This window comes from Rhinoderma darwinii, chromosome 1 (assembly GCF_050947455.1).
Source record: "Rhinoderma darwinii isolate aRhiDar2 chromosome 1, aRhiDar2.hap1, whole genome shotgun sequence".
NCBI classification, from domain to species: domain Eukaryota; kingdom Metazoa; phylum Chordata; class Amphibia; order Anura; family Rhinodermatidae; genus Rhinoderma; species Rhinoderma darwinii.
This window is the reverse complement of record NC_134687.1, coordinates 277,165,031-277,191,581: the sequence shown is the minus strand read 5'-3', so window position 1 is coordinate 277,191,581 and position 26,551 is coordinate 277,165,031. Positions and strand designations below refer to the sequence as shown.

The 26,551-nt window shown below is 43.2% G+C and overlaps 1 protein-coding gene across 3 annotated transcripts; it reads right to left on the bottom strand.

The window, feature by feature from the left end:
* Nucleotides 1–699: 699 nt before the first annotated feature.
* Nucleotides 700–26,551, bottom strand: SIRT6 (sirtuin 6). Of its 3 annotated transcripts, none has more exons than XM_075850635.1 (8): nucleotides 26,295–26,551; nucleotides 16,281–16,408; nucleotides 10,770–10,952; nucleotides 5,320–5,379; nucleotides 4,837–4,932; nucleotides 3,972–4,052; nucleotides 3,763–3,886; nucleotides 700–2,066 (listed from the first exon to the last, which is right to left on the bottom strand). In XM_075850635.1, exons 1-8 carry the CDS (start codon nucleotides 26,358–26,360, stop codon nucleotides 1,809–1,811), a joined length of 996 nt encoding a protein of 331 aa, XP_075706750.1. In that variant the 5' UTR covers nucleotides 26,361–26,551; the 3' UTR covers nucleotides 700–1,808. The 3 variants fall into 3 exon arrangements, with proteins under 3 accessions (XP_075706750.1, XP_075706754.1, XP_075706758.1); XM_075850639.1 differs by having other exon boundaries at nucleotides 26,278–26,363; XM_075850643.1 differs by lacking the exon at nucleotides 26,295–26,551 and adding an exon at nucleotides 26,056–26,255.

The following is a 26,551-nucleotide window of genomic DNA, read 5'->3' as shown; positions in this document are numbered from 1 at the left end:
ATTGTTGAGCTGAAACACATTTGCAGGTAGGAATGGTCCAAAATTCCTCCTCAGCATTGTACAAATCTTATTTACAACTGAAGGAAATGTTTGGTGGAGGTGATTGCTGCAAAAGGGGGATCTACAATTAAAACGGGCTGATCGGTGGGGGTCGGACTGATGGGATCATGAGACAGGGCTTACCTTGCCAATCCTGGTAGCCCATTTGAATGGAGCAGTACTGGGCATGCTTGGCCACCAATCCATTAATTTCTTGGGGCAGCCGAAGATAGCACTCGGAATCCCCAAAGAAATGAATAGAGCGGTGGCCGAGTATGTGCAGTACCGCTCCATTCACATGGGACTCCCAGGAACAGTGAGGTAAGCCTGTTCTCATGGAACGGTTGGGTCCTAGCAGTCAGACCCCCACCAATCAGATATTTATCACCTATCCTGTGGTTAGTTTAGTTAGATTATGCCTATGATTGTCTAGAATTGTGACAAGGACCACATTTTATTAGTAATTGATGCAAAAAAATTATGGGGATTACGTGGATTTTTGCAACTGTATATATCTTGTCCTACAAAATATCAACGGCGACGGAAATTAGTGAGCAAAACCCCCTTCCATTTGTAGTCGGATATTGTTCTTAACATTTTATTGTACATTCAAAATGTTAAATAAAAATACAGTTACATAATAGAAAAGTCACAGCAGAGAATTGTACGCATTTTATTGTTGCCCAGACAAGTTTGCCTGACTTCTGAGAAAATGAACATATTACATAAACCTATAAATATAGGATGACAAAAAAGAAACTAGCATATTTTGTGTATTTAAACAATTGTATAAAAACTACTAAAAGGGAGAATCGTTGATAAATACATTGCTTGTAGAAACGTTATCTTCCTTCTGAGAAACTAAAACATTTACTTGACTGAGGTACAAAATAAAGTTACGTAACATAAAAAGGGTATAAAAGATCACACACAACATAGGATGCGGTCATCGGACTTGCTGCACATACCTCACTGATGGTTTACGATGTTACATTATAGTATAGAAGCACTGTCTTACAAGGCAGCCAACAAGATAGATTCTAGATCACATTCAACCAATTTTCCACCCACATGTACATGTTTAGCACAAAGTAAAATAAGGGGGAACCGCTCTACTTCAGTGACCTTGTGTAAAGGCCCCATACAAAAAACTGATGGATCCCACCATGTATCAAGGCCTCTCAGCAGCAGATGTTGTGGGAAACAAGTATTGGGTATGTTGGATTTCGTACTCCGCTGTTCTCCAAGAAGAAAAATCTCTGTGAGAGGTGTCTGACAGCAGCTTGTCTCCCTCTTCCCACTGGAATATACATGCATGCTTATGGGGAGGTCAAGCTGAATGAGTGTTCATGGCCATGTATGACCAGCTTTAGTTGCCATAAGTTGTTTATGTTTGAATCGATACTTGGGTCTAATGGAAAAAGGTACTTCCAATTTTTAAAATTTTGTTCTCACACATTTGGGTTTTTTTGTTTATTTTTTTTCTGGTCAAAATTACATTTTAGGGAAAACCACATTTGGCGAACCCACAAACTAAACAATACTGCAGTGCATTTACAATGTAAGGCTATGTACACCTTTTTGCACATTAATGTATGAACAAGAAGTTCAGGGTGCCGTGAGATTCAATAATCCTTGTGACTGCTCTATATTGCTCCCATTCCAAAGGATTTTGATCATTTCTTATACGTATACTAATAAATCAGCACTGAAATATCTCATTTTAAACAAGACAATCTCTTACACTGACTCTAAATTCCAATCAAAATTCACGTACAAATGGTCTCCACTTTTGCTCTTTTGGGCAGGTGGGGCTTCTCTTCAATGCAAGTGTCCCTTTTTTCAATTTTAATATGTGCAAATTCTGAATCTCCATTGCAGTAAGACGGGTGGTCAGTCACCTGATCTTTTGTTTCTGATTTAGTTGGAGGACCAGTCCACCCAGGAATTTTGAGATCCAGACTCTGCATTAGTTGTGTCATTACTTCATCCACATATCCATGAATACGCAGGTCAGCATTACGATCCTAGGTAGAAAGGTGGGGATCGCTGTTAAAGAGGCTCTGTCACCAGATGATCAAATCCCTATCTCCTATTGCATGTGATCGGCGCTGCAATGTAGATAACAGTAACATTTTTTTTTTTTTGAAAAACGATCATTTTTGGCCAAGTTATGAGCAATTTTATATTTATGCAAATGAGCCTTTCTAATGGACAACTGGGCATGTTTTCTCTTATTTCCAACTGGGCGTGTATTGTGTTTGTAACATCTTAGCGTGTTTACTTGTTTTACTAGCTGGGCGTTGTGAATAGAAGTGTATGATGCTGACGAATCAGCATCATTCACTTCTCATCGTTACCACCCAGTTTCTGGCAGTGCAGAGACACACAGCGTGATCTCGCGAGATCACGCTGTGACGTCACTTCCTCCCACAGGAACTTCATCGCGTCGGACTAGCGAGGACACGCTGTGTGTCTGTGCACTGCCAGAAGCTGGGTGGTAACGATGAGAAGTGAATGATGCCGATTAGTCAGCATCATACACTTCTATTCACAGCGCCCAGCTAGTAAAACACGTAAACACACCCAGATGTTACAAACACAATACACGCCCAGTTGGAAATAAGAGAAAACACGCCCAGTTGTGCATTAGATAGGCTCATTTGCATAAATATAAAATTGCTCATAACTTGGCCAAAAATGATCGTTTTAAAATTTAAAAAAAACGTTACTGTTATCTACATTACAGCGCCGATCACATGCAATAGGAGATAGGGATTTGCTCATCTGGTGACAGAGCCTCTTTAAGTTAGTATTAGAAAGACAAACACATTTTCCTAATTTATACAGCAGTGTGACAACTACAGTTAATGGCATGTGAAAGCTGTACAGAAATTGCTAACAAATGGCATCTTGAATTAAACTTTCTATAAAACAAAACGAAAACTGGCATGTGGGTTAGTTGCTTCTGAAACACATCTTACTTTCCACACAATAACTTGGAAAATATCAGCACGCATGCAATCTGACTAGCAACACGTATTGCAAAGGATATGGACACGTGCACAAACTGGCCCACGTATGAAAAACACTTTCCCTAGGACATGACCTCAATATGCGATCAGTGTGATATTCGACTGCTGCGACCCTTCATGATCACAAGAATGAAGGGGCCTGACACTCATCTGTGTGCTTTGTCTGGTTCAGCAATCTTGGTGCAGGTCTGACTTCCAAGAAGCCGGACCTGCACCAATCACATATTAATGGCATGTCCTAAAGCAGGGGTGGCAAACTTTTTTTTAGCAGAGTGTGCCCAAATTGGTCATAATTGTTCGGTGAAATTTTCTCAAGTGCCAAGGTACCAACAAGGCTAGGGCTACATGGCAACAGTAAACTGTGGTATATTCATGGTTGTAATGCAACTGTTATATTGTCTATATAGTCGTCGTCCCCCCCCTCCGTTCCCTCAACAGTAGTAGCAACAGGGTCTCTACCTATCCATCCCCAGCGTGCTTGCCCACATATGTTTACCTCCCAAATGCTCCCTCTGCTAGCCTACACCCTGCTAACAGAGATGGATGCCGGAGGAGTTCACAGCGGCAAGAGCATTCAGTGACCATTTCTGCTGACACAGATAACATTTCATGCTGGAACTAGAATTGCCATTATCTACTGGAGTTTCAGGACTATTCTCCCATGTAACCTAGTTGTTTAGAAACTCACATGTTTGGTTGGCTGCAGATTTACGATCACCAGTTTCCCACCCTTACGTTTAGTCAACAGAGGAAGGTTCCCACTGGGTTTAATTTGTAAAGATGTTCCAAGAGTAATGGCCAGATCTGCTTTTCTGAAGAGAAAAAGAAACCGAATAAGATACTTGATTGCCGAATAGAAGGAAGGCTGAAAATAAAGTTATTGTTCCAACCAGATACCTGGAGGCTTCGTTTGCAAGATTCAGATCTTTATCCGGCAGAGAATCTTCCCAATCAAGGATTGTATCCATCAGCTTTCCCCTGAAAATCAATGACATTTATCATTTTTATAAGTTTACATCCTGACAAACTCCAACAGGATGAATATAAATGATGAATATGAATCAAACGGTAAATAGATGCGGAAATCGCTTTTCTTATTTACACCTTACAATGTTCCCCAAACCTTGACGTTGTAGACATTATTTCATCATTCATTGAACGGAGACAAAGAATACTATAAATATTTATGAAGATGTAATAGATCATAATCCTTGCACATAGGAACCAATAACACACAGAAAACCGATACTATTTTCCTAAATGCTCTACAATAAATCAATGTAGCAAGATAAATATTTTATACATTTTTGCACAATAGTTGTACAAAAGTTAACATGGCATATGGTGGGGTGATGTTAACTTTTATGATAAAAACCCAGATTGGAATTTGCTTCTGCCTAGATATAATGATGTATTTTGGTATACTGCATAGATGTTATTATAGACAGTTGACATTAATTTCTTGTTTCTAGATATTATATCACCACCATTCCTGCCCTGCCTTATGTAAACACTGTCCTGTTTTTGTTGCATTTTTTTATTGGGTGTTTTTAAAACAGTTTGTAAGACTGTGTAAAAATTAATAAAATATTTATCTTTTTGGCTACATTGATTTATTGAGCTTATTGTAGAGCATTTAGGCAAATAGTATCGGTTTTCATTATTTTATCATTCTTTCACACACTAGAACAATCATCTTGTTGCCGGATATAAGCCCATCTTAAGATTAAACTTATTCTTTATCTACATATTTACTTTTTACCTGCATGCTCGTAGACCTCTTACTTTGGCAACATCACAGAGTCTACCAGTAGGTTTTAAACCCATGGTTCCAACCACATAATCTTGAACATACTGTCTGTAAGGCAAGAATATATTTTAATCTGAAGCAAAAAAGGAGGAAAAAAAAAAAGAAAAAAGAAATAAATTTAAAAAAAAGGAAAAAAAAAAAGGTAAAGAACGGTTAAAATGGCATTTTGATGAAACATACTTTACTGGAGAATAGAATATGTGACAGATGATGAATGTTATTTATTATTTGCATTATTGCTGTATTCAAGTCCTCTGTCACACATATCCAACACTTTTAGTTCAGAAAAAGCACCACACCATGATGGCTGACGGAGGTGACCGCAGTTCAACTGATGTTCGTTATCGTGTAGATTTATTCTGAAGTCTCCAGAAAAATAATTTTTTACAGGGAAACATTTAGAAACAAAAAAGTAAATACTATCCAGATACTGACTTGCCACATTTTGTACATTCCTCAACAAACATGTTTCCATGAAGCTCTGCCAGGTGATCCCTGCAAAATAAAGAAAGAAAAAAAATACAGACCTTTGCATTAAATATAAATTTACAAGTTTGCTTTATTGTAAATGATGCAGTTTGAGGTGGATGAACAAAATTGTCTAGGGTATGCACAAGGTGGGTGCCCTTAATTTTTTAGAACGGACCATTTCCCCACACTGAAAAGTAGTTACTTTACACAGTGGTACCATAGTATTAACCCTGCCTTTAGATGTGAAGGAGTTGTTCTAGCTCTACAAAAACGCTTGATATGCACTATCCGGACAGTAAAACATGATCTTGGACAGTAGATACATTTTGTTTCGCTCCCAATTTAGAATTTTCTAAACTGTACTCATCAATTTCAATCTCCGTAACCAGGGTCAGGTAAGGACTTGCCTGACATAGCGAACTCCTCAAGCCACTTGAGATGAGGGTTACCTAATAGCTAGTGGTGACTTCAATCTCGTTTTGTACAGGTTTATGTATACTTCCTCAGGTAGGTCCTCTGTACAATCTTTTTAATCTCAAGCTTGTTGACTTGTGGGAGTACATCCCAGGGAAGGAGACTACACTTTTTATTCTGCGGTCCATAATATAGCGGAATTGATTATTTCCTTGTTGGTCTTCATTTAGTGAGTTGGACATCCTCTAACTCCACTGGCACCATGATCTTTTTGGACCATCTACCTTTCCTTTCTGCTGCCAGATTCTTTCCTGGCAACGTCCCCTGAACACTGGCCTTCTTGATGATACGGACTGTACTGCCTCAAAAGACACGATTTCTGAATTTTTGACTGACACATGAATGACTTAATATAACATTAGGGGTCAATTTTCTTACATGCGTCCTCGCCTTTTCAAACCAAGATCGGCAAAAATGATGTGGAAACCCTATAGTGAGGACCTAGTCTCAGAATTCAGGAAAGAGAAACTGGCCTCGGTCATAAAGCTCTGTCCCTCTGGAAAAAGCCCAGGGCCAGATGGCTAGGGTACAAAATATATTTTATAAAATCTTTCCTCTTTAATACTTTCTGAAAAAAATTGTAATGCCGTGTCAGAGGCACATACCTTTGCCCCGCAAAACTCTTAATGCTCACATCTAAACCCTTCCTAAAATGGGAAAAGACCACTGTAATGATAGGGGTAGGGAAACGGACAAGTGAGCCCTAATCTACCCGCCACTCTGTCCCTGCCTACTTGCAACGACCCGCCCTAGTCGACGGGGTACAACTGGGCAGCGGTCCCTACGCTCAGTAAGTGCACGAGACAAACAGACAAGGGTACACAAAGCTAAGGGAAATGGGGCAGTTGCCCACGGCAACACCGTGAGCAACAAGAGTGGTGAACGAGCCGAGTCAAACCAGGAGTGCATAAGGTACCAAACGCAGAGCAGGAGAGTAGTCAGTAAGCCAGGGTCAGTATGGAGCAGGATCAAATAGTCAGAAGCTGTAGCTGGGCCAGGAAAACACAAGGGAAGAATCACAAGCAAGGAGGAACAGGAAAGGCAGGTATAAATAGACAGAGGGCGGGAGCTAGCCGAGTCTGGCCAGGCTGCGATAGGCTCTCCCACTCCTAAGCCTGCCAGCCTGAGTGGTGGAAGCTGGAGTCAGTCTCAGAGACAGACTCAGGTGAAGACTGATTACCTATGGAAGTTAACCCCGAAGCTGTGCCTGGCAGATCCTTTACAACCACACTGTATATTCAAGTTTTAGTTTATATTCCATTTTAATGTGAATGTGAAGTTGAATGCCAAAATCTTAGCCCTGCACTTGTCACTTCTTGTACATAATGTGGAGGTTTGCTTTGTGACCAGTAGAAGCCAGGAATAATGCGGTCAAAACCCTGCTACTATTTGCCAAACCTGGCAAAATTTGAGATTGCATTATGTGTCAGTGCATGCCGAGAAGGCTTTTGACCCGGTAAACTGGGCATTCCTTTGGAGCATTTTGTTTCAAATTGACCTTTGTTCTGTTATGTTGCACAACATCATGGCCTTGTACTTTGAACCTACTGCTAGATCCAATGGCATTCTCCACAGCTCCCCAGTGTCCTTATCCCCTTTATTGTACGGCCTTGGAATGGAGCACCTGGTGGTGCGCCAAGCGCAACAACCAAGACATCAGGGATATTGTAGTGCAGAATAAGGAATATAAAGCCATACTCTACACATTTATTCTATTGCTATATGTAACCCATCCCAGAATATCTTTACCTTTGATGCTGAGGGAACTTGACAGGTATGGTTTGCTTAGAAATTTAAAGTGAATCTTTATATGTTCTAAAACTTCCCATGACACTACTTTTTTTTTTTTTTTTAACCCGCTTACCTCGGACATATCTAAATTTGTACGGGGAACATCTAGGACTACATCCGAGACTGTTATGGGTTACGTTTTAATTATGTAATTCACGTCCTTGTTAAATCTATTAAATAGTTGATAATGAAATTTGTTTGCAAACATACACAAAGCACGAATGTTTCTATGTGGGGTCCCAGCTCAGATAGAGATGACAACAAGTGGGAGGTGAATGTATCTCGGAGTAGACGGCTAATCTCCAAAGCACTAATGGGTCCAAAAATGGCTAACTTTCCCACAACCTTGAAGAGGAAAAAAGTATTGCTTAGTAGTGTTAACCCTCTGAATGCTAGTTTGCTAGAAGTTAACCTGTTTAATCCTAGACAGATTCAGTCTGTGCCTGTGTGTTGGCCAAATACGGTAAATGGCGGCAGCATTTTATGTGGACAGGTTTTAGGGTGCCCTTAATGGAACTTGGCCTCACTGAAGGGCAGAATAATGTAATGACAGACATGCTGATTTCAGCATTCTGACACTTAATGTGAATCCTTTTCAGAAAACTTACATCCAGAACCCAGGCAACACCGCCAGAGATTGACAGATGTCATACGCCAAACACATCTCTGATGGAGCTGCCTGGGTTCTGAGTAGAAGTTCTCATAAAAGTGTTCATATTAGCACATAAGAGACAGACTGTTAAATTACCATTTTATTCTGCCAGTGTCCATTTCAATACGGAGTTAATTTTGATCCCCAAGGTCATACATAGTCACAATGTCCTCTGGTCACCTAACAACCAGCTAGGTTAATGACACACCATCCCATATGATCCACAGCTATTATACGGACTATCCCATCCCGATAGTGTTTATTATTACGATACCAGGTTATTTTTCATCCCTACGAGTATCCGTACCTGGCTTACCTAGCAGCCAGCTATATTCACAGCACACCATCTAGCATAGCGGGTAATCAACACTATGCTAGGCGAACACACCGATCCCTTGCCTCTACCTCACGGAGACCTACTCTGTGGCTGTTTTTTAAAACATCAGCCGATGAACTGTTTTGATCTTGTAGATATTGTTACCACTGCTATTACTAGGTTGCCAATGGTTACAATCCACCATTGTTATGCATTTGCAATGAGTTTATTAATTCTGTCTACCAGTGACCTTAATTTCTGGCCAATATGAAATACGCAACTTTAAGATCATGAATCACTCACTATACAATTGTCTTTTTAATTCTTTTAATCTAGACTTCTGTTAAATTCTATTTTGTATCACATTGTATATGTTTTCCTTGAAAAAGATCTTTTATATATGGACTACTAATTGATTGACCGAAGATATTATTTTATGGCTTCCACTATTATATAAACCAGCCTGTGTGTATGTATAGCTCATATACCGGATGAAAGGGATAACAACCCCTGATGCACGTAATTCAATTAAACTGATCCTGCTTTTTAATGCACCATTGAAGTCCCTGCACTTTACTGTCTGGCAGCGCATCCCATACCTTCCTTTTTAATTTTCTTCCTTCATCGAAGTTTACCCGCAGCTTATCCCTGCTGGAGGACCGCGGAAGTTGACATATACCCTACCCTGTACGCCATCACTAGAGTTGCGCCTATGCTTGCATAACTTCAATAGGCGAGCACCCATTTTGCTTTTGGGAAGCATATACGCTATAGTTATGGCTATACTACTTTATAGTGTGCCGTGTGCCTGCTGCTTATTCCTATCTCCTACCCAGAGCTTTCTTATCGTGTTGGATCACTTCGTAAACAGGCTGGAGATCGGACATTGTTCTGACCCACTCACCCTCCTTATTTAACAAAAATGCATTCCTCCCGGAGGGCATGGTAAATTTTTTCTACTGGACGAACGCTCCAAAAATAAAAGGTTATATAAAGAATATAAATAGGTTAAGAACTTGCTTTCTCTGTCCTTATGGTCTGCTTTTAGAGCTTCCTGTCCCGGAGGCCCCCCTCTCCTGGTTCTCCTATACTCAACTACAATCCTTTTTGCATTCCCTCCAGCCACTCCAAGTGCTTCAAATGGATCTAAAGCCTATAGAGGCTCTCCTCTTACAAGAGGAATATCTATATAGAACTAGATCTCATCTCTACAGAATCCTACAGGATTCCTCCGATGGGTCCCTTTCTTGGTTCACAGAGAATTGGGAATTAGAAATTGGCAGCAGGTTTTCCTCTAAACAATGGGTGAAGGCTTTTCTCTTACAATCTCCCTATGGCTTGTCGGGCCCAAGAGAAAAAAAAATTAAGATTCTCTCCAGGTATTATCGTTGTTCTCTGGATCTGCACAAAATGTATCCCTTTGTTCCTGATGAATGAGGGCGATCTAATGAGACAGTGGGCTCCATGTTACATAAATGGTGGGGTTGTCCACCAGTACACTGCTTGTGGGACAAGGTTTTTGAAATCCTTTCCCATGTGATTGCAAAGAACCCACAGGTAGCTTTATTATCTTTGATCCCTTGACCCCTCCAACTAATTAAAAAAAAGGGTTACTTAGACACTTTTTTTACAGCTACACGGATGATTACCCCACGTCACTGGCTTCTACTGTAACTCCCTCTATCTTAGAATAGGTGGCAGAGGTTGACCATCTCTACAGAATGTAGCACCTAATAGCAAATAAATATAGGGTGTTTCGTTTTTAAAAGACTTGACATGGTTGGCGGACTTTTAAGGAATCTCCGAACTTAATTGGAATGGTGATTGTCTTGACTTCGATGGTCCTGCGCTCTTGAAAGTACAACTGTTGGTGTGCCCCTGCTTTTTTTTTCTCCCTTCTTCTCACCTTTTTTTCCCCCTTTTATTTTTTTAGACATCAGTCTATGTGGTTGACGTGCAAGTCCTATATAGTTGACACGTTGCATGAATTTAAATTTATCATATTTGATAGATAGTGCTGTGATGTCTTTCGGAAAAATTATTATCTTGTACTCCAGAACGTCTACATGTCTAAAAGGAGGGAATGACTCATTATTGACAAAATGTTATTTGAAGGATAAAAATGTAACTTCATGGGTCTCTTTAAAATACAGAATGAAAAAGAGAACAAAAGCAACATACCTGGGGAATCCAGATCTTATATGTAAACCATCTACATTTTGGCTAATCAAAAACTTCAAGGTACCAACTCTCTGTAGCTGCAGCAGTGCCATATGTGTTGCAGATGGATGTGCAGTTTCAAATGTTATGTCAAATTTAGGATTTAAACCCTTTTCCTCTAATGTCCACACACCATTAGGACCTCTGAAAGAAAAGAGACATTTGCATTAATTTGATAAGTAATACAAATAAGAGGGTACATTCTTAACCTTAAATAAAATGAGAAATCGAAAGTGTGGACTTTTTCTGATACTTCTCAAAGATTTTTAATTGCATAGAACAAACAACAAAATTATAAAACATTTGGGGTTAAGCAACATAGAAGACATACTGTATAGCATGGTCAAAAGAGATAAAAAGGATTAGATGACCTGTTAAAGCAACAGTAATTATAGAGAATACAACAAAAACAAAACCTCAAATTCCTCCCTTAATCCCCTCTTCGGACACAGAGGAATGATGGATAGATAGCTATATCTCCATCTATCATTCTATCCATATAATCTCCAACAAGAATAAATTATATATATATCTATATACACACACATACATATATAATACACGCACACTTTATATTTATAATGCATTTTTATTATTCTAATTGCATTTTATGTCTCAGGAGGCGGGGACTAACTTTTCTGTCTGTAGTAAATGGGGGGGGTGACCGTCTCAATGCTCTCCTCCCACCTGTCCTAGGCTGTTTTTAATTAAAATAGCATAAACCAGGTTCCTACCTATCCTGAGCTTATTGTGGGTTTAGTCCTAAGGAGAGAGGTAAGTCTCCTATTATAGGGATATAATGTTCAGTGTAGGGACCCCCTGTATATGGTTGCCTTGTCGTGGCAGGTGGGCTCGCACAATTTGATTAGATAGATAGATAGGATAGATAGATGGGTCTTAGGTGTTATGGAAGCCCAGGTTGCTTTGATAGCGGCCTTCAGCTCGTCTGCATTGTTGGGTCTGGTGTCTCTCCTCTTCCTCTTCACAATACCCCATAGATTCTCTATGGGGTTTAGGTCAGGCGAGTTTGCTGGCCAATCAAGCACAGTGATACTGTAGCTATTAAACCAGGTATTGGTACTTTTGGCAGTGTGGGCAGGTGCAAAGTCCTGCTGGAAAATGAAAGCCGCATCTCCATAAAGCTGGTCAGCAGAGGGAAGCATGAAGTGCTCTATAATTTCATGCTAGATGGCTGCGTTGACTCTGGACTTGAAATAACACAGTGAACCAACACCAGCAGATGACATGGCTCCCCAAACCATCACTGGCTGTGGAAACTTCACACTGGACCGCAAGCAACTTGGATTGAGTGCCTCTCCACTCTTCCTCCAGACTCTGGGACCTTGATTTCCAAATGAAATCCTAAATTTATTTTAAAGAGGCACTGGTCACCGGATTATCAAATCCCTATCTCCTATTGAATGTGATGGTCAATTTACACGCAGAAAAATTTCCTCAATATGTAGATGAGATTACATGAAATCTCATTTACTTTGTTGGTACGGTTACGCTGTAAATTTGCTGCAGGTAATACGCATTGTGTGCATGTAGCCTATTATGGTTTTTTACATTTAGCCACATATTTTATATATGTTTTACATATAACACAGTGGACCAACACTGTTGCTTAGTGGTCCAAAGTCCTGTTTTCAGATTAAATAGGCTCTGTCACCAGATTATCAAATCCCTATCTCCTATTGAATGGGCGTCGGCGCTGCAATGTAGAGAACAGCAACGTTTTTCGTTTTTTTTTAAAACGATCATTTTTGCCCAAGTTATGAGCAATTTTATATTTATGCAAATGAGCTTTTCAATGGACAACTGGGCGTGTTTTCTCGTTTTACCAACTGGGCGTGTATTGTATTTTTACCAACTGGGCGTTGTGAATAGAAGTGTATGACGCTGACAAATCAGCATCATACACTTCTCATCGTTCCCACCCAGCTTCTTTCACTGCAGACACACAGCGTGACGTCACCCACAGGTCCTTCAACCCACAGGTCCTTTAATCTGAAAACAGGACTTTGGACCACTAAGCAAGTGTTGATCCACTGTGTTATATGTAAGACATATACAAAAATATGTGGCTAAATGTAAAAAACACCAAAAAAAAATTGGCAAAATAGTTTCTTGTATCCCCCCCCCCAAAAAACCATAATAGGCTACATGCACACATTGCGTATTACCTGCAGCAAATTTATAGCGTAACAGAGTACCAACAAAGTAAATGAGATTTCATGTAATCTCATCTACACATTGAGGACATTTTTCTGCACGTAAATTGACCATCCGCAGTATGTGAATTTATCTTGCGTTTCCATCTCAGAAATGTATCTGACAAGTTTATATACAGAAAAATGCAATAAAATCTGCAGCATAAAATATGATTAAAGAGCCATAACTTTTTATTTCTCGGTGAATAGAGTGGTGTGAGGGCTTATTTATTGTGGGAGGAGTTTCTATTGACACCATTTAAAAGTACCATATAATGTACTGGGAAACTGAAAAAGAATTCTTTGCGGGCTGAAATTGGAAAAAGACGGTGATTCCTCCATATATTTTACTACTTTTACAAAGAAAAAGAGAGCCATAACTTTTTTTTTTTGGTCGATTAAGCGGCCTGAGAGCTTATTTTTTTCTGGGGATGATCTGTAGTTATTATTGGTACATATAACTCTTTGATCAAGTTTTTTTTTTTTACAGAGTTCCCTGTGCGCTATAATTGACATTTTACTTCATTCTGCGGGTCGATACGATACAACTATACCATATGTATATAGTTTTTTTATGTTTTGCAGCGTTTGCACAATAAAATCACTTTTTTTTTAAAAAATATATTTTTTGTGTTGCCATATTCTGAGAGTCATAACATGATTTTTACTGGATGGGCTGTAGTTTTTATTGGTGCTATTTTAGGGTACGTCACTTTTTATTCTATATTTTGGGAGGTGTGGTGACCAAAAAAAATTGAGATTCTGGCATTGTATTTTATCTATTTTTTGCGGTGCCCACTGCGCGGGAAAAATAACATAGTTTTATAGTTTAGGTAGTTATGAACGCGGTGATACCAAATGTGTACTTTTTTTACGGTTTCATTTTTTCCTATCATAAAAAGCAAAAGAAAAAAAAAGCAGTTCGGCGTTTGCAGGTAAGTAGCTACATCGACTTACCTGCTAACGCCGATGCTGCTGCAGAATCAACTGAAGCCTCTGGTGCCGATGTGTCCTCGCTCGTCTGACACGATGCAGGACCTGTGAGTGACGTCACAGCGTGATCTGGCAGAAGCTGGGCGTTCTGAAGAGAAGTGGATGATACTTCTCATCAGAACGCCCAGCTAGTAAAAGTATTAAAAACGCCCCGATGTACGCACATAATACACGCCTACTTGGACTTTTACTCTTAAACACACCCACTTGGACTTTTGCAAGCCTCATTTGCATAACTACAAAAATGGTCATAACTTGGCCAAAAATGCTCGTTTTTTAAAAATAAAAACGTTACTGTAATCTACATTGCAGCGCCTATCTGCTGCAATAGCAGATAGGGGTTGCAAAATCTGGTGACAGAGCCTCTTTAAGGGGTTAATTGCCGAAATCAGCGGACCGCTGGCCGGCAAGAGTGGAGTGCCAACTGACCTCCTGGTTCCCACAATTGCCCAGGGCTCCATCCTCTTAGGGCCCCCTGCCCACTAGATCAGCCATGGTGGCTTCTACGGGGCCTAGCGCCGCCTGGCCCATAACATTTATGGGCCAGGCAGCACGGGCCCCCTCATGCCCAGTGGCGTCGCTAGAACTGGGGGGGGGGGCTCCGGTGCTATTGCCAGCCGCATTCCTCAGGATGCAGATACAATTCAATACTATAGGCTACAGGCCACATCAGGCGTGAGGAGGTCACTGCATCACGCTGGCCAGCGCAAGGGTCCTGCCCAGAGGCTGTGAAGTGCTCCGTCCTCCGCAGGAACGGTACTAGGCAAGTACAAATTTTTTTTGGGGGGGGGGCTGTGTGATACTATATACAAGGGGTGGGGGAGGTGTGACACTATATACAAGGGGATGGGGAGCTGTGGGCACTATATACAAGGGGACGGGGAGCTAGGTGGGAAATAGGAGGGGAGGATGCTGGAAAAGACAGAAAACCAACATGTCTGTCAAATTCTGCAGAGATGAGTTGTGGCTGGCACTGGTCTGGGCCGGATGGAGAAAAAAAAGGGAAAGTGAACGACTCTAATGATCACCTGTGAGTCACTAGATAGAAATGCGCTGTAATCACTTATGTGGTCTGCAGAGCTCCTGTGTATAACTGGCATCTACCACTATATGGTGGCAATATTGGTCTTTGTATAGTGGTTTTTATTCAGTAACAGTATGAGGGTATTATTCAGTCACTACGTGATTATGGTGTGGCAGTATTATGTGGCCTTATAATGTATTATTGGTAATATTGGGCTTCTAATAGTGAGTTGTGCTCAGTAACATTCTGCAGGTAATATTAAATGTGGTATGATTTAATAACCGTGTATATATATATATATATATATATAAAATTTGTGTGAGGGGGGGGGCGGACATATTCTTTGGGGCATGCAACACTCCTGGACGTGCTAGAAATCAGCGATGCAGTTCTCTGCACACCGCCTACTGAATCGACTGCATTATTGATACAGTAATTCAGCATTGGGGCCCCACTTTTAACTTTGCCCAGGGCCACACTTTGTCTAAAACCGGCCCGGCTTAGAGTCCAAAGGATAAAAAGTATAGCCGTTTCAGGCAAAAGAGAGTTATGCTGGGTGACTTCACCATGATACTTAGGGCTCTTTTACACCGGCCAATCATTGGGCAAACGAGAGGTCACAGAACGCTCAATCCTGATAATTGCCCAGCCTAAACAGAGCAACATTCTGCCGATGAACGAGCAAACACTCGTTCATCAGCTGATCGTATCGTTTTAAATGGCTTAAATATTATCGTTGTCGGCAGCACATCTCCCTGCATGGGAATGAGTGATAATTGGTTTAGAGTGCTTGTCCCCATACTAGCTCCATGTGAAAGGAGCAAACAAGCGCCGATCAACGACGGGCCGTGTAAAAGTAGATTCAGTGTTTGGACGGACATGAAAACCACTTACATACCTTCCTAAATGCTTTTTATTTTTATTTTACTGATCTTGTAGTTTACTATGCTTCATACAATGAAAGCAACGTACAAACCTATACATAGTGCATCAGTGCAATATTAAAATACACTTCTTGTATTGCTATTCATAATAATAATAATAATAAGTAAATACTGCACTTTTACTACATTTTGCAAGCAAAATTTACACAATAATAAGAGAATGCATAATGTACTGCGTAGAATGTGGGGCAAACTACAGGTTTGTTGCATGCACACCTCAATATCTCCTACAGACACATACAACAATCATGTTCGTATCTAAAGTAAACTCAAGGTTATATTAAACATATTTTCAAACCTAAAATCAGGGATCCCGCATGAAGTGCTTATTCCAGCTCCTGTATGAACGACAACATATGTAGCTGTACGAACCATATCTGCAAGTTCCTTCACCTTTCGATGTAACTCTTCTGGGGAGTCAAAAATCTAGAAAATAGCAAATGTTAAAAAACATTATATATTTAAAGAATCACATGGATGGAATTTATAGGCACAGTCCAGTAACTGCAGAGGAGCTAAGATTTACACTGAAAGACCATTTATTGGGGACCACTGCCATTTCATGATTTGAGCTTCCCTGTATCAAAATTAGACATGTAACCCCAGAACTAAACCATAACATTAAGTGAGCAAGTTTTCCGTGGATCAGTCGTAGTGTGAAGCCACATTAGAATGGGAAAATTAAACGATCTGAGCGACTACAAACGAGGCATGTCATTGGTGCTAGACTACTCAGGGCAAGTATTTAAAAAAAAAAAACGCCACCCTCGTTGGGTTTTCTCCTGCAAAAGGGTTCTCAGTATATTAGGAGTGGAGCGATCGAGGAAACATCCAGTGAAAGGGGATTCAGTGAATGTCAACAACTTGTCGATGTTAGTTGGAGCGGAGCAACGCTTTCGTGTCCAAACACAACTTGTCATTCCTTAGAACGGATGGGCTATAACAGCAGACTACCAATTCAAGTACCATTGCTGTCTAAGGGAGAACAGAAGGGCAAGACTTCAGTGGGCAAAAGAACGCAAAAATCACTGAGCAGTTGAAACAAGATTTCTGTGGCCCCATTCTGATGGGAGGCTCAGAAATCGGCATAAGCAGTATAACCCTTTCTGTCAGGTGTCAATAGTTTGGGCTGGTGGAGGTGGTGTAGGGAATGTTTTCTTGGTACACCATGGGTCCTCTGATATCTGTGGATGGGGACCAGTAGAGCTTACCTAAGTGTTGCGGCTGACCAAGTTAATCCCTTAATGGCAGCTGTTTACCCTATAGCAAAAGTATTCTTTAGCAGCAACGGTGAAAATCTATCTTGTTCGCATAGGCCAATATTTCTGCAGAACGATTTTATCACCCATTGGATATGTTATATACTTCTAGCTCCAGTACCCGGGATAGCAAACTTTCTCACATCCACCCAAACACACAGTGATGCTCTGTTTAATTATTCCCATTCACCTGATATGTAGTACAGAAGCCATTAGTGTAACATACAAAGTGAATCAAAACCAGTGACATTGAGCCTGCACGTACCGGTCTTCTCATGATCATATCCGACTGCTATAAAGTAGCCAGTCAGCCTCATCATGGCTGCCTGCAAACCTCCCTGCCCATGGTGTCACGTAGGGTGCGTGGACCCACTGGGCCGTACCACCTTGAGGGTATGGCAGCTGGCCAACAGGATACAAGTCAAAGTCAATAGTTCGAATAGGTGTACCTGCGGTAACTTCAGACAGTAGCAAGATAGGCTCGGATGGGAACTTGGCAGTAGGCAGACACCAGGCGTGGTGTAACAAGGCAGGAGTAGTACTGAGCACAACACGACTCCAACTATAAATGGCACTTGGACCAGGATAGCACGGTATAGCACAGGATATAGGTAGCAGGAACACTGGGAACTGGAAAACATTTAAGGGACCAATGGCAGAGACGAACATAGGTAAACGACAACAACGCTCAGGCAAGGCAGGAAGGGGCAGGGCCCTTCTTATAGTCCAGGATCATGGGCTAATTTGGTTACAGATTCAGGTGTGCGCGTTGGCCCTTAAAGGCCGAGCACGAGCGTGCGCGCGCACCCTACAAGTCACAGCAGAGTGAAGTGGAAGTGAGCAATGGCGTCTCCTGAGGAGGAGATGCGGGCCAGCGCTCACTGATCCATGGTTGCAGCCTACAGGAGGTGAGTAAACCTGACGGTCCGCGGCCATGGGTGTTACACATGGTAGAACCTCAGCATCTTGGCCGCAGCAGCGCAGACATATTTGAGGGGCACAGTAGCCTACTGATCACTTCATTAGCGTGGTAATTTCAGGGCTGCTGACCATGGAAGGGGAGACCTGCTGGGGGGCAGGCTCTGCCATATACAGACACAGGACTTCTGCATATAACACTGAACTCTGCAGTCTATCGTATGTTTAGCTGCACACTGCCATGTCTATTATACTTATAGCTGTGAACTGCACTGTATGTTACACAGCAGAATAGAACGGCTCAAACTATACTGCACATGTGCCAGAGCCATCCTATTTAACTCAATAGCAATGCAGAGAGTTGGCAGGGCGCTACGGTGCATGCCCAAAAAATGTGTGCTCCCAAGAACCTGGCCAGCCTAGTAGGAATATGCACAGATGCCACCGCTACAAGACAGTGGCATCCAATGAAAATCAGACAGACAACTAGAGTTGCCACCTTCACAAAAAAGTATTGGCAGGGGAAAGGGGGTGTGACTTAACACAATGTTATTTCACACTTAAAGTGTACCTCCAGTTATAAAACAACTTTTCATAAATGAATAGTACAGGTAAATATAAAATAATTTGTAATATACTTTATTAAAGAATTATGCTTCCTTTTTCACTTCTCAGGCTGTTTTCCTCCCCCTTCTCTTCAATGAGCCTCTTATCTCTAAGAATTCGTCATCCATCTCCAAGTCCATGGAAAGGGGAGGAGGAGGAGGCACGCAAATTGATTTATTACCTCACTTTGAACAGTGGTAGAGCATGATCTTAGTAGATATAGCAGTATCAAGTATATAACTGCAGTTTGTGTGTCTCTCTTCCAGCAGCTTACTCTTTCCCCCTCCCCTCTCCTTAGAATTCTATGTTAAAAACAGAAGAGAGCATAGCAGCATGATGAATGTAGTAAGAAGCATATTTCTTTAATGACATTTTACAACGTTTCATATATTTACATGCACTATTCATTAATGAATTTTTTTTTAGAATTGGAGGTATGCTTTAAATTTGATAAGAATTGTGAAGCTTTGGACGGACCTACCCGCCCCACCCCGCCCCCCACCAACCATCATCATAGCTCTTATTACAGCAGGTTAAGCCAAGAATGCGCTTGCTGGTGCTCAGAGAGAAAGGAGACTGGGATTACTCCTCTCCAAACACCGGCAGCCAAATCCTTTGCTGCAAAGTTTGTCCCACCCTGCTGGGAGGGAACACTAGCTAACTGTAGTAATAGTAGTAGTCAGCAGTTGTTCTCTCCCAGCGCTAAGGCTGGGTTCACACGATCACATTAACGTCCGTAATGGACGGACGTATTTCGGCCGGAAGTCCCGGACCGAACTCAGTGCAGGGAGCCGGGCTCCTAGCATCATAGTTATGTACGATGCTAGGAGTCCCTGCCTCTCCGTGGAACTACTGTCCCGTACTGAAAACATGATTACAGTACGGGACAGTTGTTCTGCAGAGAGGCAGGGACTCCTAGCGTCGTACATAACTATGATGCTAGGAGCCCGGCTCCCTGCACTGAGTTCGGTCCGGGACTTCCGGCCGAAATACGTCCGTCCATTACGGACGTTAATGTGGTCGTGTGAACCCAGCCTAAAACAGGCAGAGTAGACTCCGAGGAGAGGAGAAGGCTGCTAGGGTTTGGGGAGAAAAGCAGCCACAACCTCTACCCAGTAGTCTGCTGTACTATACACAGTCTCAAAATACAGTTACCATGCCCACACATTTCCAGCACCATATTGTTGCGAAATACTGTACCTCTACACCAGGGGGTCTCAAACTCGGCCGGGTAAGTGAGCCGCATATAGAAAAAAATGGGAAGTTGACGGGCCGCATTACTTTCAAATTTGATACAATACAAAATTATTGTTAATCAATTAGTTATTTGAACTACTATAACACTATATTACTAGAATAATAATACTAAATTACTATAATAATACCGCTAGGTTTAAAATTTGAGATATTTCTCCACGTGCTTATTTCAACAATCCAGCTTTCCAGTTTAAGTGTCGCTAAATGCAGTCTGGCGGCTCAGTTAGCACACGTCAAGATTGGGCAGCCCCTTTTTAGATAGTGCCGCAGTGCCCTCTGTGGATGCTGCCGCAGTGCCCTCTGTGGATGCTGCCGCAGTGCCCTCTGTGAATAATGCAACACACCCCTAGATAAGGCCACAGTGCCCTCTGTAGATAAGGCCACAGTGCCCTCTGTAGATAATGCAACACACCCCTAGATAATGCCAGTGTCGTCTTCAGATACTGTCACACACCCACTTGTAGATAACGCCACAGTGCCCTCTGTAGAGGCTGCCACAGTGCCCTCTGTAGAGGCTGCCACAGTGCCCTCTGTAGAGGCTGCCAAAGTGCCCTATGTAGAGGCTGCCAAAGTGCCCTCTGTAGAGGCTGCCCTAGTGCCCTCTGTAGAGGCTGCCCTAGTGCCCTCTGTAGAGGCTGCCCCAGTGATGTCAGGGGCTTGCCCAGAGCTGGAGTCCCAGGCAGAGCGCTAGTAGGCTCTTCCTGGGACTCCAGCTGTGCTCCTGACATCACTGGGACTCCTGCTCTGGGGAAGCCCCTGACATCATTGTCGATGTATGGACAGCGATGTCAGAGGCTTCCCCAGAATCCCGGAGCAGAGCCGACACCAGCGCTCTGCTCGGGACTCCGGCTCTGGGGAAGCCCCAGACATCGCTGTTCATATGTGGACAGCGATGTCAGGGAATTCCACAGAGTCCAGGAGCAGAGCCGACACCAGCGCTCTGCTCCGCTCTGGGCAAGACCCTGACACACTGTCCATATATGGGCAGCGATGTCAGGGAATTCCACAGAGTCCCGGAGCAGAGCCGACACCAGCGCTCTGCTCGGGACTCCGGCTCTGGGGAAGCCCCAGACATCGCTGTTCATATGTGGACAGCGATGTCAGGGAATTCCACAGAGTCCAGGAGCAGAGCCAACACCAGCGCTCTGCTCCGCTCTGGGCAAGACCATGACACACTGTCCATATATGGGCAGCGATGTCAGGGAATTCCACAGAGTCCCGGAGCAGAGCCGACACCAGCGCTCTGCTCGGGACTCCGGCTCTGGGGAAGCCCCAGACATCGCTGTTCATATGTGGACAGTGTGTCAGGGTCTTGCCCAGAGCGGAGCAGAGCGCTGGTGTCGGCTCTGCTCCTGAACTCTGTGGAATTCCCTGACATCGCTGTTCATATGTGGACAGCGATGTCACGGAATTCCACAGAGTTCAGGAGCAGAGCCGACACCAGCGCTCTGCTCCGCTCTGGGCAAGACCCTGACACACTGTCCATATATGGGCAGCGATGTCAGGGAATTCCACAGAGTCCCGGAGCAGAGCCTGTACTAGCGCTCTGTCCGGGACTCCGGCTCTGGGGAAGCCCCAGACATCGCTGTTCATATGTGGACAGCGATGTCAGGGAATTCCACAGAGTCCCGGAGCAGAGCCGACACCAGCGCTCTGATCGGGACTCCGGCTCTGGGGAAGCCCCAGACATCGCTGTTCATATGTGGACAGCGATGTCAGGGAATTCCAGAGTCTCGGAGCAGAGCCGATACTAGCGGCTCTGTGTCCCGCAGATGACGGCCCCAGGGGCCGCATGCGGCCCGCGGGCCGCGTGCTTGAGACCCCTGCTCTACACCATAGCACTACCTGCACATAATGTAGTGGATTATATTCAGTCACCAAGAACATTACCACCTCTACACAAACTAAGACAACATGCACATAATGCAAGTGCTTTATTGCTCCAACATTATGGATGATCCTCCCGTGGTTTACGCTTGCCCCCTGACTTATGTATTCCCGCCAGAACAGGAGTTTTTGGCCCTGTTTACACAAGGTTTTTTGCAGGCGGAAAAATCTGTCTCAAAATTCCTTTAGGAATTTTGAGGCAGATTTTGACCTGCCGGCAGAACACTTAACACATTTTTTGCCGCGTCTTTCAGCTGCGGTCATTGAGTGCCGCGGGCAAAAAACGCTGCGAAAACCGCTTTTTCTGCCTCCCATTGATGTCAATGGGTGGTTGGAGACGGAAACGCCTGCAGAAAAGGGCATGTCGCTTTTTTCTCCCGCGAGCGTTTTTTTCCAGCTCGCGGGAAATAACGCCTCCTATTGAAATCAATGGGAAGCGTTTTCAGATGTTTTTTGGTGCAGTTTCCGCATCAAAAGCAGCGCCAAGAAACTCTGTGTGAACAGGACTTATACTCCACCTCCTATCCTGCTTTGCGCCAGTGCCAAAATCATTGTAGGAGGAGTCAGAGGAACAAAGGAGAAGCAAAGAGAGTAACTTGCGCATGCGCCAATAACATACAATTGCGCCCAGTTTCTCCCTCCTCAGAGTCACCGGCACATGCGGCTGCAGCTTCTCCACTGAACACTGTAGGGTGCGCGCGTGCTCGTTCCTGGCCTTAAAGGGCCAGCGCGCGTACCTGTGCAAAGTTCCCTAATCAATCCCGAATACATCCTGGATTTTAAAAAGGGCTCTGCCCTTCCTCTCCTTGCCTGAGCATTGTTGTGTCTGCCCATTTTAGTCTTTGCAAATGGTCCCTTATTTGTATCCTGCATCCAGTGTTCCCGTTTCCTGTATCCAATAATTGTGTTTGATCCGGTGCGTTATCTAGTGCCAGAGTCGAGAGTGTCATCTGTGCCGAGTGTCGTCTGTGCAGAGCGTCTGCCACTCCGAGTGTCGGCCAAATCATCTATCCAGGTTCTCTTGTACTAGAGACCGTTATTGACTTTTGTTTGGCAAGTTGATACTCCGCTACGGCAGAGCGGCCTAGTGGGTTCACATACCTCACAGCCGTGACACATACCGCTTTCAATTATTGTAAGAGAGGGACAACAGAGTCACACCTCTAACTCCGCCCATACACAGTCCAGCCTACACAGTATCATGCTCCTATAGTACCTACCCACAGTAGAATGCCCCCATAATGGGCCCCCACACAGTATAGTGCCCCATAGTGCTCATCACACACAGTAATGCCCGCATAATAGCTGCCCCCCCACAGACACACAGTATAACGCCCCCATAGCTGCCCCCCACACACAGTAGAATGCCCCTATGGCTGCCCCCCCAATATAATGCCCCCATAGCTGCCCCCCACACACAGTAGACTGCCCCCATAGCTGCCCCCCACACCCTGTAGACTGCCCCAGACACACACAGTATAGCGTCCCATAGTGCCCCCCACACGCACACAGTATAATGCCCCATAGTGGCTCCCCATACAAACATGTAATGCCCCATAGTGGCCCCCACACAAACATGTAATGCCCCATAGTGGCCCCCACACAAACATGTAATGCCCCATAGTGGCCCCCACACAATTTAATGCCCCATAGCGGCCCCCATACAATATATTGCCCCAAAGCAGCCCCCCCCTACAATATAATACCCCATAGCAGCCCCCCACACAATATAATGCCACCATAGCTGCCCCCACAAGGAATAATGCCACTGTAGCTGCTCCCACATTGTTTAATGCCCCCATAGCTGCCCCTACACAGTATAATTTCCCCATAGTTGCCCTCCACACCAAGTATAATGCCATACAGCTGCCCCAAAAACGTATAACGCCCCCACAGCTGCCCCCTTATCCAGTATAATGCCTTTTTTGTGCCTAATAAAAATACATTCTCCCGGCGAGCAGAGGAGATCCCTCTATTCCTCCAGTCTGTATGGCTTGTATGTGGCTTGGCGCAGACAGGCATGATGACGTCACTGCATTGTGCCTGTCTGTGCCGTGCCACTCACGGCTGGCTTTACATAGAGATTGGTGAAGCAGGGAGCTGAGCTCCACCATTTGATTCATCCCGAGGAGGCAGATACAGTTAAAACTGGGACATGCCACTGACTGCCCGGGACAGCTGGATCATGGACGGTTGGGAGGGCTACTGAAAAATACTGGCCTCCTATTAAACAGGTAAAAAAAAAAAAATACAGACATTGACCGGACCATAAAAATACTGGTCAGACCTTTAGAATACCGGCCGGGTGGCAACCTTATAAACGGCAGAAAAGGAGCTTGGAAAAATAGTAGGGGGAACCCTGAAAAAGTTATTTGCATATTTTCATAACTTTGCATTTGGGACAATAAAATATATGATTGCTGAGATACCCCTTTAACCCCTTCCCACAGCTTGGTGTAAATGCACGTCCAGGTGAGCAGTAACTTCGCGCACCTGGGCATGCAGTTACGTTGGCGCTTTAACAGTTAAAGTGTAGCTAAACGTTCGACAAACTTCTGTCATGTCATAGTGACATGTCAGAAGTTTGGATTGGTGGGGGTCCGAGCACTGAGACCCCCATGAATCGCTAGAACGAAGCAGCTGAAGCCCTCGTGTGAGCGTTCAGCTGCTTCGGGTCTGTTCAGCTATTTCCGGAAATAAATGTATCGGCGTACGGACTCAATACAAAGTCTATGAGCCCGTACTCCGAAACATCGGCTTTCCGTAAAAAGCCGAACATAAATTAAGCTGCTGTGCGCTCACACAAGAACTTCAGCTGCTTCGTTCTAGCAATTGGTGGGGGTCTCAGTGCTCGGACCCCCACCAATCCAAACTTCTGACACGTCACTATAACATGTCAGAAGTTTGTTGAACGTTTAGCTACACTTTAACCGCCGCGCGATTGCGATTGCCGCATTTAAGAGGTTTAGAGCAGATCGGCAGCCTCCACATGCATTTGCGGGGGCTGGCGATCCTTGTCACGGCAACCGGAGTCCAGACAATGACAGTTAGAACACATTTCACTACGTAGGTAATGTAATGTATTCTAGCAGCGATCAGCACTGCAAGTCTAAATGTCCCCTAGTGGGACAAGAAAAAACAAAAAAAAGGATAATAAAAATGTTTTAAAAAAAGTGTCAAAATAAGTTACATAAACAAAAAATTCTTTTTTTCCCTCTAATAAAAGTCTTTTATTATAGAAAAAAAATTAACACATTAAAAAAAAGTAAACATATTTGGTATCACGGCGTTCATAACGACCCAAACTATAAAACTATAATATTATTCCCGCACGGTGAACACCGCAAAAAAAAAAAAAAAAGTAAAAAACAAATGCTAGAAATCACTATTTTTTGGTCACCTCCCAAAATCTACAATAAAAAGTGATCAAAAGTCGCATGTATACAAATAGATACTTTTAAATTTAGAAAAATGCTAATTTTTGCAAATATTCTCTAAATCTTGTTTTTTTTTTTACAAATAAGGGTATGTTCACACGCTGAGCCAAAAACGTCTGAAAATACGGAGCTGTTTACAAGGGAAAACAGCACCTGATTTTCAGACGTTTTTTGAGCAACTCACGTTTTTTGCGGCGTTTTTCCCACCGTTTTCTCGGCCATTTTTGGAGCTGTTTTCAATAGAGTCTATGAGAAAACGGCTCCAGAAACGTCCCAAGAAGTGTCCTGCACTTCTTTTGACGAGGCTGTAAGTTTACGCGTCGGCTTTTGACAGCTGTCAATTACAGGTTGTCTGCACAGTACGTCGGCAAACCCATTCAAATGAATGGGCAGATGTTTGCCAACTTATTGTAGCCCTATTTTCAGACGTAAAACGAGGCAGAATACGCCTCGTTTACGTCTGAAAATAGGTCGTGTGAACCCAGCCTAAATATTGAATTTAATCGACCACATTTTTTCACTAACAAAGTGCAATATCTCACGAGAAAACAATCTCAGAATCGCTTGGATAGGTAAAAGCGTTCCAAAATTATTACCACATAAAAGTAACACTTGTCAGATTTTTAAAAAATCTGCTTCGTCATGAAGGCCAATACAGGCTCAATCCTGAAGGGGTTAAAAACTAAATAAATAATATTGACATACTTACAATATGAACAGCGCCACCTTAAGGCCAATATGAAAACTGCGCTCCCATTTTCCCTATTTCGGGCACAGCACTATATACATAGAATATCATTTCATCTCATAGACACATCTGTTGTCATAATTACACATAGGGTTAATAACGAATTAAAGGACTCAGAAGAACGGCGGCTGTAGTGAGGTAGAGTACTTTATGGCCGTCCGTGCTGCTAGCATTGCAACACACCTGTGTAAAGAGCTCACCTCCGGCAGACCGCAGCGTCCTTTATCAGCATAGGGGGACAAGCCAGCCGCATAATTTACAGACATCACTGGCAGCTTCTACAATACAACAGCAGTGGTCTCTATCGGCTCTTGTCGCGAAGATATGACGCAAGAGGAAATCCTGTATTTGGAAGTGTAAATGTCGGATTGGTGAGGATTATAGTAGGTCACGTGACCGGATCAGCTCTGGGCAGGGAAAAGCCCAGAAAAAGAATTCTGCGAAACTGTGTTAATTA